This window comes from Salvelinus namaycush, chromosome 34, assembly GCF_016432855.1.
Source record: "Salvelinus namaycush isolate Seneca chromosome 34, SaNama_1.0, whole genome shotgun sequence".
Taxonomy (NCBI): Eukaryota; Metazoa; Chordata; class Actinopteri; order Salmoniformes; family Salmonidae; genus Salvelinus; species Salvelinus namaycush.
This window is the reverse complement of record NC_052340.1, coordinates 28,790,940-28,809,338: the sequence shown is the minus strand read 5'-3', so window position 1 is coordinate 28,809,338 and position 18,399 is coordinate 28,790,940. Positions and strand designations below refer to the sequence as shown.

The following is an 18,399-nucleotide window of genomic DNA, read 5'->3' as shown; positions in this document are numbered from 1 at the left end:
TTTGAAGCTATAGTTGCTTATTCATTGACTAGGTCTGGAGGATACTAGAACATAATATAATTATTATAGATCAAATGTTGAACCCTCCTTAAAGGGACAAATAAATCTACTTGTAGGAGATTTTTTTATTCTAGGCTATGATATGGTCTTGAGGATGGTCAAACTGGTCACCAGCTTCAGTTGGTCAAATTGGTTTTTCCAGCAGGGTTGGAGAGAGAGAGGTTATGGAATGTAAGACTTGTAGGTACAAGGTTTGTGTTAGGACGTAGACAAACACCGTCCAGGATATACTTCCACTTTGTTTGGTGGCCATAAGGCCTTTCGTTTGGCTTTTGAATCTTTAGTTTGGGCATGTCTTTTTGTATTTTTCCTTTTTGTGCATGTTTAGTCACCATCTGAACCAACAATAATCTGATTGGACTGGCTGACCATGAGGTCAAGAGAGACCCTCTGTGTTCTGTTAGAGAAGTAACTCTTTCTCCACATTATAGCAGGGGGTATAAAGCCATAACACATATGTTTTCTTTGAGCCAGTAAAGGGGGCTTTACTATTTTTGGGTAGCGGAATGACTTTGGCTTGCCTCCAGGCCTGAGGGCACACACTCTCTAGTAGGCTTAAATTGAAGATGTGGCAAATAGGAGTGGCAATATCGTCCGCTATTATCCTCAGTAATTTTCCATCTAAATTGTCAGACCCTGGTGGTTTGTCATTGTTGAAAAACAACAATACTTTTTTCACCTCTTCCACACTGACTTTCCGGAATTCAAAAGTACAATTCTTGTCTTTCATAATTAGTAACTTGATTATGCCATTCTCAGTGCAAATTTAGACAAAATAAAAAGAGACAAAGTCAAACAGTTCCTTTAAAAATTGTAATTCATTTTCTTAAATCGTGTTTGTCCGTTTCCACAGGGGCAATTCGAGTTCTAGCCAATGATCATCAGCCCCTCTCATTTAAGTGACAGCAAGCAAGAGGCTTTTCCAGCTTTATCCAATGAGGTTGCAGGGCGGGTCCAACAGCTCAGTGGACACAGCAGAGGTATTCAGACCCTACAACTTTTTTTTCCACATTTTGTTATACTTGAATGTGTAGTGTCAGCGTTTGTTGCTGGCATGTCACCCCTAAGTTTGCTTATCTTGCCAATGAAAAAGTCGTTAAAGTAGTTTGCAATATCAGTGGGCTTTGTGATGAATGAGCCATCTGATTCAATGAATGAAGGAGCCGAGTTGGCCTTTTTCCCCAAATTTTAATTTATGGTGCCCCAAAGCTTTTAACTATCAATCATTATATAATTATATTTGTTTCATAGTGTAGTTTCTTTTTATTTAGTTTAGTCACATGATTTCTTCATTTGCAGTACATTTGCCAATCAGTTGGGCTGCCAGACTTAATTGCCATACCTTTTGCCTCATCCCTTTCAACCATACAATTTTTCAATTCCTCATCAATCCAAGGGGATTGAACAGCTTTTACAGTCATTTTCATAATGGGTGCGTCCTTATTAGTAACTGGAATAAGTAGTTTCATAAATGCATCAAGTGCAGCGTCTGGTTGCTCCTCATTACACACCACAGACCAGCAAATATTCTTTACATCATCAACATATAAATCACTACAAAACTTCTTGTATGACCTCTTATACACTATATTAGGCCCAGCCTTTGGAACTTTTTTTTCTCCTAGATATGGCTATTATATTGTGATCACTACATCCTATGGATTTGGATACTGCTTTAAAGCAAATATCTGCAGCGTTAGTAAAAATGGGATCAATACATGTAGATGATTTAATTCCTGTGCTGTTTGTAACTACCCTGGTAGGTTGACTGACAACCTGATCCAACCTGATACAGTTTTTCCTGAGTGGGCAGCTTGATGATAGCCAGTCAATATTTAAATCACCCTGAAAATATACTTCTCTGTTGATGTCACATACATTATCAAGCATTTCACACATATTATCCAGAAACTGACTGTTAGCACTTGGTGGTCTATAGCAGCTTCCCACAAGAATGGGCCTTAGGTGAGGCAGATGAACCTGAAGCCATATTACTTCAACAGTATTTAACATGAGATCATCTCTAAGCTTTACAGGAATGTGGTTCGGAATATAGACTCCTCGGATGTGCTCGTGTGCGTTAGAAAAAATGTCAGTTCTTTCGAAAAGTATAGAGTTGAAGTACAGTGGTGAAACTCATTAAATGTGACTTTTAAAGAATGTCAGTGCCAGTCACAGTGAGTGTATAAAAACACTGGGGAACCAAGACAGAAAATAGCCAAATTACAACTTGTGCTGTGATAATTGCGTTGTTTATTCTATAACCTGTTAGTTCATACGCCTTGTGACCGTGATGTATATAGGCCTAAGGCCGAGACAATATGACAGTGGCAGAATAAATTCAACCGCACCTTTCTTTCATAATGAAACTGGAGAGTAACCTCTGTCAGGTGAAGTCCACAAAGCATATTTCATATAACCAACAGTTACATGGTCAAGCGGCAGGTAGCCTAGTGGTTAGAGTGTAGGGCTTGTAACTGGAAGGTTGTTGGATTGAATCCCAGAGCTGACAAGGTCAAAATTGGTTGTACTGCCCCTGAGCAAGGCAGTTAACATACCATTACCCAGGTGCTGAAGCTGTGGATGTTGTTTAAGGCAGCCCCCTGCATTCTCTAATTCAGAGAAGTTGGATTAAATGCAGAAGATACATTCAGTTGGACAACTGACTAGTTATCCTCCCTTTCCTAAATGTTTCTGACATTTTTGGCCTACTAAACAACTATTGATTTAGAACCACGGAGAGTTACCGCAAGTCCCAAAGAAAACAGGAGCTGCCTCCACTATTCCAGCACCATTTTAACATCATCAAATCACCTATGCTTGGTCTACTAGTGACAACTAAAAGATACCACAAACAATTTAGTCCAATCGACAGAAGCTAAATATGATGTGGCTGTCAATGGTTCTGATTTGTGTGTGTGTGTGTGTGTGAACATGTTTAACTATACTTGTGGGGACTTCTGGACCAGAAGTCCCCACAAGAATAGTAAACAAACAAAAATTGGACCAACTGGGGACATTTTGTTAGTCCCCAAAAGGTAAAATGCTATTTGTAGGGGTTTAGGTTTAGAATTAGGGTTATGGTTAGGAACTAGGGTTAGGGGTTAAGAAAATAGGATTTTGAATGGGAATACATTTTATCCCCACAAGGTTAGTTATACAAGACTGAGTGTGTGTGTGTGTGTGTGTGTGTGTGTGTGTGTGTGTGTGTGTGCATTCATGAAAATAGAAAAAAACATGTTTGCTCACTCTACTTGTAGAGAAATGCCAATGACATCCTCCTTTCTTTCATGTTGACGAGCCGGCCTATGACTCTGTCATACAGTATATGTTTTATTTTTTGTTGTACTAGACTACCTGGCTAAAATTCTTGCTCTCGAGCCTAACTTCCTTTCATGGGCGACGTTAGCTAGTTAACATTAGCCTTTGACATCTAGCCTCATATTGAACTTCTATCCTCTCAGTCCGGGGACACAATCAGAATCACCGTTATAATCATTGGCCAGTATCCAAGTCCAAATCCCTATCTCCATCCATGGCTAATTTAGGAAAGGGTCCACTTTAGCTAGCCAGCCAGTCACCGGAGGACAACACAACGAGATGAAACAATTCAAGTTGTTTCTGTTAAAGACATATTTCTCTTGATGCGAAGAGATCGGAGTGAAGCCAAACTGGCTTCCCTTGACACTTTTTTTTCCTTTCTAGTGCGCAGGAGCATTCACAGGTGAGCTCACTCAGTTTATCTCAGTGCTGATTGGCTATGATTTCATACTTTTTTTATCAAGGGAGGCCAAATGCTCGCTGGCTTCCCTTGCATTCAATGCTACGGTGGCAACAATGTCATACTCTTCATGATCAGAAAGCATCAGATAGATGGCCTACACATAGAGACAGAGGGGCGCTGTTTTGCTCACTCAGATGCTTTCTCCAGTGAGATAAATGTATTTGTTTGTGAATGGAAGGAAAATTATGAAAACGTACCTAGACTGTTGAATACAGTATGTAATGAATGTATTATAGATCATGGGGTGTAACGAATTTCTCTTGCCCTGGTGCGCTGCAGGACTGATAAAGCGCAAAGGAGAGGAGGTAGAGGTGACGCTCTAGCAGTGGCAGTGCTGTGTGTTTAGGCAACTGTGAGTGTGAGCGAGTGACATGGAACAGGGAGGGAGAGAGGAGAGACTGCAACCAACCAAGCTGACTCGAACTATAGTAGACTAATAGCTGACATAGCTATTAATAGCAGCCTAACTGTTGGCTTTTGATCGTTGTAGCCTCTCCTTCTCCTTTAACTTTTTTATTCCATTTGAATTCCATCTTCCATTGATTTAGATATCTGCTAACGTTTTCCCCACTTGGAGGCTCTGACTGTAGCCTATTGCCACTTGTGGTTGGCCAACAACAAGCTACTCACGCCCCTTTTGTGAAAAGCAAAGAGCAGCAGCATAAATTATAAAGTTCTCTCTCTCTCTACTGCAGCAGTCGTGTTCGGATTCATATGGGTCCTTCTGGACAAGTCACTTAAAATTAAACATACCCGTGACAATCAGATCAGATTCGACACAGACCCATGACGTTATTTAGAATTCTGGATCCGGACCCAATCAGGTCCCGGAGTGGGTTTCGGGTATTCGGGTACAAGTGGATCCGTGAAGACCTCTAGGGTAAAGTGACTAGGCATCAGGATAGATAGTAAAACGAGTCAAATAAAGTAGCAGCAGCATGTGATGAGTGTGAAGTATGTGTGGGGGTGCTTGTGTTGTTGGTGTGTGTGGGGGCAGGGGGGGGGCGGCTGTGGGTGTGGTATATAGTGAGTATACACACACACACACACACACACACACACACACACACACACACATACTGCCTTCGGGAAAGTATTCAGACTACTTGATTTTTTTCCACATTTTATGTTATTCTACAATTGATTACATTGTTTTTTCCCCTCGATCTACACACAATACCCCATAATGCCAAAGCAAAAACTGTTTTTTAGTAATTAAAAAACCCTGAAATATCACATTTACATAAGTATCCAGACCCTATACTCAGTACTTTGTTGAAGCACCTTAGACAGTGATTACAGCATTGAGTCTTATGTATAATGCTATAAGCTTGGCGCACCTGTATTTGGTGAGTTTCTCCCATTCGTCTCTGCAGATCCTCTCAAGCTCTGTCAGGTTGGATGGGCAGCGTCGCTGCACAGCTATTTTAAGGTCTCTCCAGAGATGTTTGATCGGGTTCAAGTCCAGGCTCTGAACACTGAACCCGCCGGGGGAGTGGGGAAAGGGATCACTGACCCGTCGGGGGGGGGGGGGGGGGGGACCCTGAGTCTTTGACTCCCCACTGCATATGGTGGTCTAGTCAGTAACAGACAACAGGTATTTCCTAGTCACTATTAGCACCTGCTGTGTTCCCGAAGCAGAACAAGGAGTCAAGGAGACATTTAGACCACATACTTTTAATTTATGTTTTTGTTCAATATGACATTGTACAGTGTACCCTTGTTTTCAAAGGTCATTTCATAGCTTAGAAAATGTCAATTCTCAGGGTTGTCATCAAGAATCCTTTTATTTTGGCTGGCAGGGGGTCAAAAGGGACAGCAACATGAGTGTTCACCTGAGGTAAAGGGGAATCCTGTGGGAGTGACTGTGTTGATGGAGTGGATGGGTCAGGTGTCAGCAGCGCTGCACAGGGCACACAGACAGCCAGGCGGGGGTGATTCTTGTTTCCCTGCAGTGGCCAGTCTCTATCATTCCATTGCTGTTTTTCTCTCCCCTTCACAATGAGGCCATTCATCAGCACACACAGCGGAACTGTGAAAACCTTTGCCTAGGTACCCTGAAACAAGGGGCTTGTGGCAAACCAGCTGGACGCCTGTGACTCATCCAACAGGACTGGGGTGCGGACAGTCAAGTTGACTCACAATCACCACCTCACACTGCACAAAGCAGCTATTAAACTAGGGTTGTATTTTATGATACAGAGTAGGATTTTCTCTGTAGATGGCACAGTGCCATCTGAAACCTGAGGATGAAAGCTTTCAGTTGAAGAGCAAGATGATTTATGCTGTTATTCAGTGGGGGTGTTGTGGTTTGCGTTGTTACGTATGTAGAAAGCACCTGTGTCAACATGTTGTGGGTGTTGGGTTATTATTAGAGATTATTGCTAAATTATTAATAGGTTTATAGCCTGTTGCATTCTGTTTTCTTCAAGACATGTTATTTCCATAGCCCAATATTATGGCGCACTACGTTTTCTGATTTATGAATGGAATATTTAAGAATGAGCAAAAAAAAAAATATTCAGATTGAATTTCCTACATTGAAAATATAATTGGCAGAATATCCATATGCATTCAGGAACTATTTATATGTTCTAAGTTTCCGTCAGTGTTGGTTTAAAGAGTACACAAATATTTTATAACTCGACCTCGATTTAACGACGACTTTTATGCTTGCCTATTACAGTTTTACCGCATGCATATTCATTTACAAGGATTTATTTACTAACTAATATTGTTTTTAAAAAATGACAGTGGACATAACGCTAATTTACTTTGAACAGTAGGCTAAGGCTAATTCAAAGAAAAACGGAAGTTGCCTGTCTGCCACCAGTGTCGTGAAGAAGTACAGTAACCGCAAGCTACCAGTAAGTCTACAGTCACAATTGAACATACATTCTGAATCTGATCATTAACTTATACAACAGTATCAATTGATATTGATCACATAAAATGAATTGATAAACGCTTCCAAAAAGGCAAGCACATCTCATTTATTAACGTCTTGTAGGGCAGGAGCGTTGCAGATCGTATTTTTTGCAGTCGGGCTGCGTTTTTCAGCAGATTGCTCGATCATCATGTTAATGCTATTCTTGGAACATTAAACATGTCTTTAGGCGTTGTGAGCTCTGACAATATCAATGTGTGACTGCAATTAAGACTACTTGAAATGTGCCCAGTTAATTGTCCTGCTATTCACAGGAGCATATTGAGGAGGAAGTAATTCTGCACGGGCAGTATGCCCCCATTACCAGGCGCTGAGTTGGTTCGTACACCGGTTCATCTGTATCGTTACCTTCTTAGATGTTGCAAGCAATTGCCAACCCGTGCAATGCAGCAACATTATCAACATGCTATAAGACAGGTACAGTCTGATTGTAGCCCATTACAGTTGTTAGAGCGTAGGCTACGTAGTGTTTAACTTAGACATATCTGATGGTATTGAATGTTACAAAGAGCTAGGTTATAATGGCCACACTTGGTCAACAATTAGCTTTTTTTTGTATCAAACTAGGGTTACAATAGTCACACAGACGAAGACGATCCTGAGAGGATTCAACTGATCATTCAAAGAGCTATATCAGATGCAGATTGGATTCTCGATAAAGTGAGCATTGCCCTTGCTATTTTCAAACTCATTTTAATTGACAAATCAGACAACAGTATGTGGAAAGACTAACTTTGATAAGTTCTCAATCTGTTGTGTTTTCCAGTATAATAAAAAATGAGATGTGTGAAATAAGAGGACAAGACTGCTGGCTCCATTGGACTTCCATGTGGAACAAGCCTTGATCAAAACAGGATTTAGCTTGTTCTGCCATGCAAGAAACATCCCAGGGACAGATGCATCATGCAATGTAGCAATAAGAGAAGTGATGTTTACCAACCCTCTTTACCGAGGGACCAACGGACAGTCCACATTTGTGTTTTAGTGCTGCACTACACACCTGATTCATCTAGTCAAGGGGTTTGATTTGTTTATTCAGATATGTTAGTGCAGGGCTTGAACCAAAATGTGGGCTGTCTGGTTGTCCCGAAGTAGAGGATTGGGAAACACTGACATAAGTGTAGCTGACACTTCTAGTCCTCAAAGCAATATTTGCACATGCTGTCCACTTACGTTGATCTAATGTGTATTTATTGTTACTACAAAGATCTGTTTGTATATCCGCCAATGTTACAATACGGTAGCAGGATGAGAGTTATGTTGAGTCTGTATTTATCATATGTAAACCATAACGCTAGCTACGTTTCCATCCAATTGGCGTCAGATTTTCATGCTAATATTCTAAAATCTGCATTTTTTTCCCCATTTTTACACCAAATTTACTTGTTGCGGATACAAATCAGTGCACAATGACTGGGTGCACACACAATGTACTTTTTTGCTTAAGTTTTCATGTACCAAATAAAAATATAAAGTTCAATGTGTTTCCAATCAAATTTGATTCCCTCCCTCTTGTAAAGTTTGTGTCATCATCCCTTCATTACCTGTACCATATTTGAGGAAATACCAAAAATATATTTGTACCATAGACTGATTCATTTGAAACTTAACTTGCAGTAAAGCTTTCATGACTTAATATTAGCTTACAAGTATTTGATAATAGGAGTTGGGGGGAAAGGGACTTGTGCATTGATAAGCACACCAAAGAAACTATATGTGTAAGAAAGACAACACTTGTAATGGCCCACGTCACACCATAGCCTGATGAATTTGATAGTTAACTTTTTCCCTTTTTGATTTAGGCAAAAATGAAAATGTGGCACAGACTCAACATAGATTGTTTCAGCATTGTCTCAAGCAAGAGTTCGGCGCTCGAGCAAGCGGCGCGTGCACGATCAATATCTACCTGGATGAAGCCTGAGTTGGAATGTGAAGCTAGCTAATGTCTAAAAAGCCTGAGTGCATCTAGCTAGATTTATAGTGTACTCCTAAGGGTTTTCTGAAGTTAGCTAGCTTCAGTTAACTTCACATTCCAGCTCAGGCTCCATGTTATGAAGGTGGATATTGATCGTGCAAACGCTGTTAATTCGAGGCAGCTTGTAACTGCGAGTTTATAGCGAACGCCAAACTCTTCATTATAAACTGGGTGGTTCAAACCCTGAATGCTGATTGGCTGACAGCTATGGTATATCAGACAGAATAACACGGGTATGACAAAACTAATTACGTTGGTAACCAGTTTCTAATGGCAATACTGCACCTCGGGGGTTTGTGATATATGGCCAATATACCACATCTAAGGGCTGTATCCAGGCACTCCGCGTTGCCTCACAGCCCTTAGCCGTGGTATATTGGCCATATATCACACTCACAGTTACAAGCCGCCTTGCTTAATTAACCAGGTTTCCATCCAACCTTTTTATACAAGTAAAGCACAAGGTGCTAAGTCAAGTAAAACAAAATATCACCTGTAAATTGTTCTGTGGAACGTGATACAGTACGTTTCCACTGTAAGTAGGCAATCAATAGAAAAGACAAAGGGGCTGTTGTTCATCAATGGGTTCATCAATTCACTGAGGGGGCACAAAGTATGTGAGTATGGCTGGGGATGGTCCGTAGGGGGGCTATGCACCTCTTCTGTATGTTGGAGAATTTCGCATTTTTCAAACACCTGAAACAGCTTCTTCCTGCAATCTAGAGCCATAGTCAATATGCTTAATTCAATGTTTATAAAATGGTATCTTTCTGCATATCTAACAATACTGGAGCCGTCTGTATGCTCCCGACTGGTGTTTCTTTTTTTAAGAAACTAAATATGCTTCTCTGCAACTCTGCTAAAATGTGTAAAAGATTGATAGGAATTTCTTATTCAGTACATTTAGTTATTGCTTACTTTTCTAAAGTCTACCAACCTTGCCAGCAGGCATGACACCTAAGATAGTTAGACAAGCTAGCTACTCTAACTTGATTGATGGCCTGAAATGGCATCTTGGTAATGAGGTTGGGAGATTGGGAACCTACCTGGGCTAGATCGTTATTTATATATTTTTGACAGGACAAATCTGAGGGGGCACATGCCCCTGTGCCAGTGGCAGTCGGTGCCGTTAAATATATATTTTTTATGAGCATGGCCTTATTTCTATTACAGCATATTGGATGACAGTCATTCCATTCATCCAACTCGATGTAACATGGATAGGTTTTGCCTATTTACTACATGATACTCAAATGTTCCCTATACCCATCATGAGGTTGCTACAACATAACCTATGAATAAAAGTTTACAACATAGGTGCACAGGTCAAGCAAAATTTGAGTAATCAATGTGACCAACATGTTCTCATCCCTTGGCATCTAAACCTAACGAATGGACATCGTCCAATGGTAAGGGCACTAAACAAAGACGTGGGGACATGTTTTCGCACACACACGCACATCTGGATCCGGTGTCGATCAACCAGTAGCTTGCTAACAGGTTGATATATAGCTATACTAGCATATGACTTACTTGACTTTTGATTAAATGTTTAGAGAAAGGAGGACCAAAGGAGAAAAATCCCTCTACCTCCGGTTTCAACTGTCAGTTGGAAGAAGAGGGACAGCAAAGGCAATCCAGCAACCCAGATCAGCAAGAAGGCATGCAAAGGGGTCTTTACCTGGTCAGTTTTTAGATATCACCATTAAATCTGACCATTGCCCTCAAGTACTTGGATGAGGATTTTGTACTTAGACAAGTTTTCTACCAGGATGTAAAGATTTATGTATGTCACTGACTGGCCAGAGTTCACACATCTGGTGTCCCATTTACCTGATTAGAAGGAAGGAATGCGAGTCAGCAGTATTTTGGTCCTCAAGTGTAAATTTGAATAGACTCCCTTTCAGCCAATTATGACACAATCTGGATGCACTCTAGTATTTTTAAAAAAATCTGACTTTTTTATAAATATGGTTGAATTCTGACACATCTATTAACTTATTTGTCGTGTTTTATTTACAGATCTTTTCAATACCACCACTGACTGGACCAGTGTTCCCAAGACAGTTAGTATGTACTGTATAACATTTACTGTCTTTACAAATGTTCTTGACAAACTTAGATTATAATAAATGGTTAGGGTGCTCATACACACTGATTTGTGTGATCAGCAGCAGTCAGGAACAACTCACGATCATACTGTAGATGTAATAAATTTGAGTGCTATAATATCATCAGTCACTTTAAGAGTAGTTTTTCCCCAGTGCTGTGCATAGCCATTGAGCCATACTTATGGGCCTACTGTTGTTATTTACTGATGATGTAATAATGCTAACTCACACTTGAACTTTCAGTTTTTTGTAATGTCTCCCCACTATCAACAGTTGTCTGATGCTGCTTCTTGAAAGAACTCAAGGTAAATGGGGCCCGAAGAGAATGGCTGACATTTTACATGCTCCTGACCAATTGTGCTATTGTTCGTTTTAATTAAAAAATAAAAAATAATGTAATTTTACCCCCTTTTCGTGGTATCCAATTGTTAGTAATTACTATCTTGTCTCATCGCTACAACTCCCGTACGGGCTCGGGAGAGACGAAGGTCGAAAGCCATGCGTCCTCCGAAACACAACCCAACCAAGCCGCACTGCTTCTTAACGCAGCGCGCCTCCAACCCGGAAGCCAGCCGCACCAATGTGTAGGAGGAAACACCGTGCACCCGGCAACCTTGGTTAGCGCGCACTGCGCCCAGCCCGCCACAGGAGTCGCTGGTGTTGCGATGAGACAAGGACATCCCTACCGGCCAAACCCTCCCTAACCCGGACGACGCTAGGCCAATTGTGCGTCACCCCACGTACCTCCCGGTCGCGGCCGGCTGCGACAGAGCCTGGGCGCGAACCCGGAGTCTCTGGTGGCACAGCTAGCGCCTCGATGCAGTGCCCTAGACCACTGCGCCACCCGGGAGGCCCTATTGTTTGTTTTTTGCGTTGTTTGTAACTTATTTTTTACATAATGTTGCTGCAGCCGTCTCTTATGACTGACAATAACTTCTGGACATCAGAACAGCGATTATTCACCACGAACTGGAAGAAGCTTTTTCCTTTAACGAGTCCGACGAGAAGGATATACTGCTCTCCTGGGAACAGGCCCAGATCCCCGTCATTTGCGTGAAGAAAAGAAGGAGGAATAGAGGACGCAGATTGGGCTGCCTTCTAAGAATCTGTAGGCAAGCGAGTAAACTCCCACTGCCATCAATTCTACTTGCTAACATGCAATCATTGGAAAATTAAATTGATGACCTACAATTATCCTACCAACGGGACAATAAGAACTGTAATATCCTGTGTTTCATCAAGTCGTGGCTAAATGATGACACGGACAATATAGAGCTGCAGGGATTTTCAATGCACTGGCAGAACAGAGAAGCTACGTCTGGTAAGACGAGGGGCGGGGGTGTGTGTCTTTTGTCAATAACAGCTGGTGCACAATGTCCAATATTAAAGAAGTCTTGAGGTATAGCTCGCCTGAGGTAGAGTACCTTATGATAAGCTGTAGACCACGCTATCTACCAAGAGAATTCTCATCTATATTATTCGTAGCCGTCTATTTACCACCACAGACCGATGACTCTGCACTAAGAGCGCACTCAACCAACTCTTATGGCCATAAGCAAACAAGAAAATGCTCAACCAAGTGGCGCTCCTAGTGGCCCGGGGACTTTAATGCAGGCAGAATTAAATCAGTTTTACCAAATTTTTACCAGCATGTCACATGTAAAACCACATGTGCAAATGGAAAAAAACTCTAGACCACCTTTACTCCACACAGAGATGCATAGAAAGCTCTCCCCAGCCCTTCATTTGGCAAATCCGACCATAATTCTATCCTCCTGATTCCTGCTTACAAGCAAAAACTAAAGCAGGAAGTACCAGTGACTCGCTCAATACGGAAGTGCTCAGATCGCACGGATGCTACACTACAGGACTGTTTTGCTAGCACAGACTGGAATATGTTCCGGTATTCATCCAATGGCATTGAGGAGTATACCACCTCAGTCATCGGCTTCATCAATAAGTGCATCGACGACGACGTCACCACAGTGACCGTACGTACATATCCCAACCAGAAGTCATGGATTACAGGCAACATCCGCATCGAGCTAAAGGCTAGAGCTGCCGCTTTCAAGGAGCGGGACACTAATCCGGACGCCTATAAGAAATCCCGCTATGCCGTCAGACGAACCATCAAACAAGCAAAGCATCAATACAGGATTAAGATTGAATCCTACTACACCGGCTCTGACGCTCGTCGGATGTGGCAGGGGTTTAAAACTATTACGGACTACAACGGGAAGCCCAGACGCAAGGTGCCCAGTGACGTGAGCCTACCAGACGAGCTAAATGCCTTTTATGCTCACTTCGAGGCAAGCAACACTGACGCATGCAGAAGAGCACCAGCTGTATGTGATAATGCTCTCGGTAGCCGATGTGAGCAAGACCTTTAAACAGGTCAACATTCACAAAGCCGCGGGGCCAGATGTATTACCAGGACATGTACTCAAAGCATGCGTGGACCAACTGGCAAGTGTCTTCACTGACATTTTCAACCTCTCCCTGACTGAGTCTGTAATGCCTACATGTTTCAAGCAGACCACCATAGTCCCTGTGCCCAAGGAAGCAAAGGTAACCTGCCTAAATGAATAACGCCCCGTAGAACTCACGTCGGTAGCCATGAAGTGCTTTGAAAGGCTGGTCATGGCTCACATCAACAGCATCCCCCCGGATACCCTAGACCCACTCCAATTCGCATACTGCCCCAACAGATTCACAGATGACGCAATCTCAATCGCACTCCACACTGCCCCTTTTACCCGGCCCTAATTAACATCAACAGGGCTGTAGTAGAGCAGGTTGAGAGCTTCACGTTCCTTGGCATGGGATTTGGCATGGGTCCCCAGGTCCTCAAAAAGTTCTACAGCTGCACCATCGAGAGCATCCTGACCCAGTTGCATCACCGCCTGGTATGGCAACGGCTCGGCATCTGACCGTAAGGCGCTACAGAGGGTAGTGCGTATGGCCCAGTACATCACTGGGGCCAAGCTTCCTGCAATCCAGACCCTATATAATAGGCGGTGTCAGAGGAAAGCCCATAAAATTGTCAGAGACTCCAGTCACCCGAGTCAGAGACTGTTTTCTCTGCTACCGCACGGCAAGCTGTACCGGAGCGCCAAGTCTAAGACCAAAAGGCTCCTTAACAGCTTCTACCCTCAAGCCATAAGACTGCTGAACAATTAATCAAATGGCCACCGGACTATTATATTGATCCCCTCCCTCCATTTGTTTTGTACACTGCTGCTACTCGCTGTTTATTATCTATGCATAGTCACTTCACCCCTACCTACATGTACAACTTACCTCAACTAACCTGTACCCCCGCACACTGACTCTGGACCGGTACCCCCTGTATATAGCCTAATTATTGTGTTGTTTTTTATTTATTTTTTACTTTAGTGTATTTGGTAAATATTTTCTTAACTCTTCTTGAACTGCACTGTTGGTTAAGGGCTTATAAGTAAGCATTTCACAGTAAGGTCTACACTTGTTGTATTCGGTGCATGTGACAAATAAAGTTTGATTTGATTCAATGCTGTTCTAGATTCTGCACAGTTTATTATAGAAATTGTGAATATCTCCACAGACCTGCAATATTTGCATGCTATCTTGAACATGCACGTGTTCTATGATCACATAAGAAGACAATTGTAGTTACAGTAACCCCAAAAATGTGGCCATGGATGTATGTAAGATTACATTCACTTTAGGCTATTTACTGTATTACAAAAGTAATATTGAATTGTTTGGTTGCAAACCAAATATCAACATTTGAGCGAGATGTATACAGCTTGGATAGCCACGTGTATTTTTGGTTGGGATGGGGACTTTAATCACACAAACATTCATGAACTTGTCAACAAACTGGAATGCAATTTGAAATCTTTAAACCCTAGGCCTATACCTCTTGTCTATTTTAGTTGAATTCTGGGTTAAGTTGAAACAATGGCTTTTGATAGCTTTTTGCAAATGCTTTAGCCTAATAGTATCATATCAAAATTGTATCATTTATTTTGCTCTGTTAAACCTACATTTTTGCAAATTCAATGTATTTTACAAGTTGATTCCATATCACAATATGTTGACAAATTATGTTAATGGTGTAAATAAACAAATGCATTCAACACTAACAAGTGTCTGTGTTTCAACTGATTAAATATTTTGTTTTGTCCATTCAGCCTCTGAATGGCACACATACACAATCCATGTCTCAATTGTCTCAGGGCTTAAAAATTCGTATTTAACCTGTTTCCTTCATGTACACTGATTGAAGTGGAATTAACAAGTGACATCAATAATGAATCATAGTTTCACCTGGTCAGTCTGTCATGGAAGATGTTCTTAATGTTTTGTACACTCAACGAAAAGGTACATTGAAAGAGTGATTCCGAAAAATCTGTGGACCTGCGTGAGGGATGTCGGTGAATTAGGATGTTTTGAACGCGCTGTTGCACAGGCAAAAGCGCGAGCTTGAGGCTCCTTTTACTTTACCCAGATTACATTTTATGGTTATGGCCAACACAGTCTCACATTCAATTCGCGCATATATGTACAAAATGTATTTCAGCAGATTTCGTGCGTTTTTGTGCATTTTTGGGGTGGTTCAATTCGTTTGAAAATACACGAATTTCTGTGCTACTTAATTCGTGCGAAAATACACGAATTTCTGTGCTACTTAATTCGTGCGAAAAGACACGAATTTAACCAGTAGGCGACACACAAGCCTTTGCAACAACCATATAGACGCGATAGTCTATATTTCATTTTTGTTCTTCTTAATGGCTAATTCAACGTCATGAATATACAGAAATGTTGTCTTTGTTTAACCATGTTTTAAAATGTGTCGTTGTATGCCTATATGTACTGTTTTAGACTTGCTGAACAGAATTTTTGAGAAAAGACGCACATTTACGTGCGACTTAATTCGTGGGAAATATTGTTTTATTAATGCCAATGCTGTTTTCTGTGCTTGATTTCGCTTAATACTTTGGATACTGGTGCACTTGTAATCAGAACGCCTTTTTGTCATGTAGGCAACCATACACGATTTTCTTCATAACCCATTTCATATTTCGTGGAGCCTAAATTACACCATTTTCTTCATAATGCATGTATTACATGTTAATGTAAAATAATGAATTATGTTGGCTTACACTTATGGCCTTTCCAAGGCCCTTCCATACCTTAAGGGAACATTTTAGCACTCGCCATATGGTTAGTGAGAAACGCCACATTGCAAATGTACGGTCCCTTACTAGACGTCCTGCAACGTTTCTAAAATTCGCGGACGCGTCGGGCCGTGCGCGGGGGAGAGATCTTTCAGGAAGTCATCAAACGAAATCTCTCGGACGTTCGGTTTCCGTTTTATAAAAATAACAAATTTTGGTCATTTTTCCGCAGTCTCGGAAATTCCCACCAGAGGGAAAATAAATCATATTGCAAATGCACAAGCACATTGCAAATGCACGTGGCCTTTTCTCCTAAACTTATTTCGAAGACGAAACTTGGTGAGCGTAGGTTTGGCGTAATGGACAGTTGGCCCCGAACAAGATGGCGTCGAGGCCTCAACGCTTTTTGAGTTATGGCCATTTTTCTGGGATTAAAGGTCAAAAACGCAAAGTAGGGTGCTAATTTGACCGCTTCACGTCAAAGTACATAAGCATACGGTGTCAGGAAAAAAAGAACCAGCCATTTATCTATCGTAATTTAAGAGAAATCGTACATTGACAAATTGGTAATGTTCACAAAAAGGAGTTAAAAAAAAATAATTACAGATCCAGTTGCAGTGTGTTCAGACGAACATTTTTTAAGTGGGTCTCGAAGCTCTGCGAGAATTCTGTGATTTTATGTGATTTTATGAAATAACACACACTCATTTAACCCTCTGTAAATAAGTCAGTTCTTAACATAAAGACTTAAAACTCAATATTATATAAGAGCCTACCCCAAGGAGGATATGTGTTCACTTTCAGCTTCCTATGTCAACCGGAAGTACCTTAAAATGGTGCCATAGGGTCAGTTTCGAAGGGTTAAAAAGGTCAGATCTTTTCAAAACTTCACTTGTGTGATTAGGCAACCCTCATGAACTGTAAATCAGTAATTTCTCTCAACAGATGTCAAAGAAAAGCTCTCTCACACACACACACACACACACACACACACACACACACACACACACACACACACACACACACACACACAGCAAGGATGGAGTGAAAAAGTACGGTGCTTAAAGACACACAAAGCCTGCAATGGCATTACCATTATCTCCAGGCCATGCCGAGTTCAACGAGATGCCCCGCTTGACCGTAGCTCGCTCGGTCTGAGTGCAGCGACAGTGACAAGAAGAAGGACCCAAATGACCCTTTGACCTCAATTTCATATTTTTTTGCTTTTGGGAGACAAAGAGAGAACCGTTAAGGTTAGAAGCACAATTTGACCTCAGGAACGTTCCTAAGGTCCTCCCGATCTGTGCAAGCCTAACATTGACCGTGTGGCATTAACCCTTAACAGTTAAAAGAAGGTGTTAACATCAAACAGTTTACAATGACTGTTTGAATACATTGCCTGCTCCCCTAAATTCAACCTGAAGCCTATGTGGGTTAATAATGCCTTATGAACCTGTCTTCGATAACAATCCATCAGGCCACTACGAGGTCTACCTGTGTCGATTCTAAGCTTCCTGGAGCAACCGGAAGTGGTTAAATCACCCTAAAAGTGTTTGCCATACCCAACCTGCAGTTTGAGAGAAATAGTGCATTCAACCCTATGTAAATCAGTGAGTTCTTAACGTATAGACTTAAAACTCAGGATTCTGTAAAATCCCACTCCAATGAGGATATGTGTTTACTTTCAGCTTCCTGTGCCAACCGGAAGTGCCATAATTGGTGTCAAAAGGGCTGTTTCGAAGGGTTAAAAAAGTCAAATCTTTCCAAAACTTAATATATGTGAATAGGCAACCCTCATGAACTGTAAATCAGTCATTCATCCCATCAGATTTCAAGGAAAAATTTACACACCCACACAGAAAGGATGGAGTGACATACTGAGGGGCTTAGAGGCAGACAGTGCCTGCAATAGTTACTTTTGTTCAAACTTTTAAAGAACCGTCAGACCTAGAGTTCTGAAACTTTACAAACCTGTTCTAGAGCTCAGGTCGATTAAGCACAGTGAGTTATGTGGCTCTAGAAGGTTCTCGGACCGATTAAAAGCCTCGTGCATTTGCAATGACTTCAATTCATTTTGAGCATTACAAAATGGCGACATTTAGAAAAGTCCCAGAGTTGCAAGACTAGGTGCATTGAAACCGGCTCGGCCCATAGAGACGGACCCCGACATTTCTGTCCGATAGCTCATTCAAGGACCCCGTAGCAAGGCATGGAAAAAAGTGGAATTTCAGCACCAATTAAGGTTTTGCTCGGGCACCGAATGACCTATCGAGCCGAAACTTGGGATTCGAGGTCGCCTCACATAGGGCTAAACATAATGTGAGAACTGGACCCGCAGCTAGAACATAACTACGTAT

At 41.6% G+C, this 18,399-nt stretch overlaps 1 protein-coding gene across 1 annotated transcript; it reads left to right on the top strand.

The window, feature by feature from the left end:
- The first annotated feature begins 6,476 nt into the window (after nucleotides 1-6,476).
- On the top strand, nucleotides 6,477-8,273 carry lyrm9 (LYR motif containing 9). Its single transcript, XM_038974167.1, has 4 exons — nucleotides 6,477-6,711; nucleotides 7,046-7,208; nucleotides 7,359-7,451; nucleotides 7,558-8,273. The coding sequence occupies exons 2-4, from the start codon at nucleotides 7,083-7,085 to the stop codon at nucleotides 7,570-7,572; spliced, it is 234 nt and encodes a 77-aa protein (XP_038830095.1). The 5' UTR covers nucleotides 6,477-6,711; nucleotides 7,046-7,082; the 3' UTR covers nucleotides 7,573-8,273.
- The last annotated feature ends 10,126 nt before the right edge of the window (nucleotides 8,274-18,399 follow it).

Bases quoted from the DNA above. Each gene is read 5' to 3' on its own strand.
- lyrm9 (XM_038974167.1), top strand. From the start codon at position 7,083: ATGCCCCCATTACCAGGCGCTGAGTTGGTTCGTACACCGGTTCATCTG. The intron at 7,209-7,358 runs GTACAGTCTGAT...GTATCAAACTAG, and splicing joins ATCAACATGCTATAAGACAG to GGTTACAATAGTCACACAGA.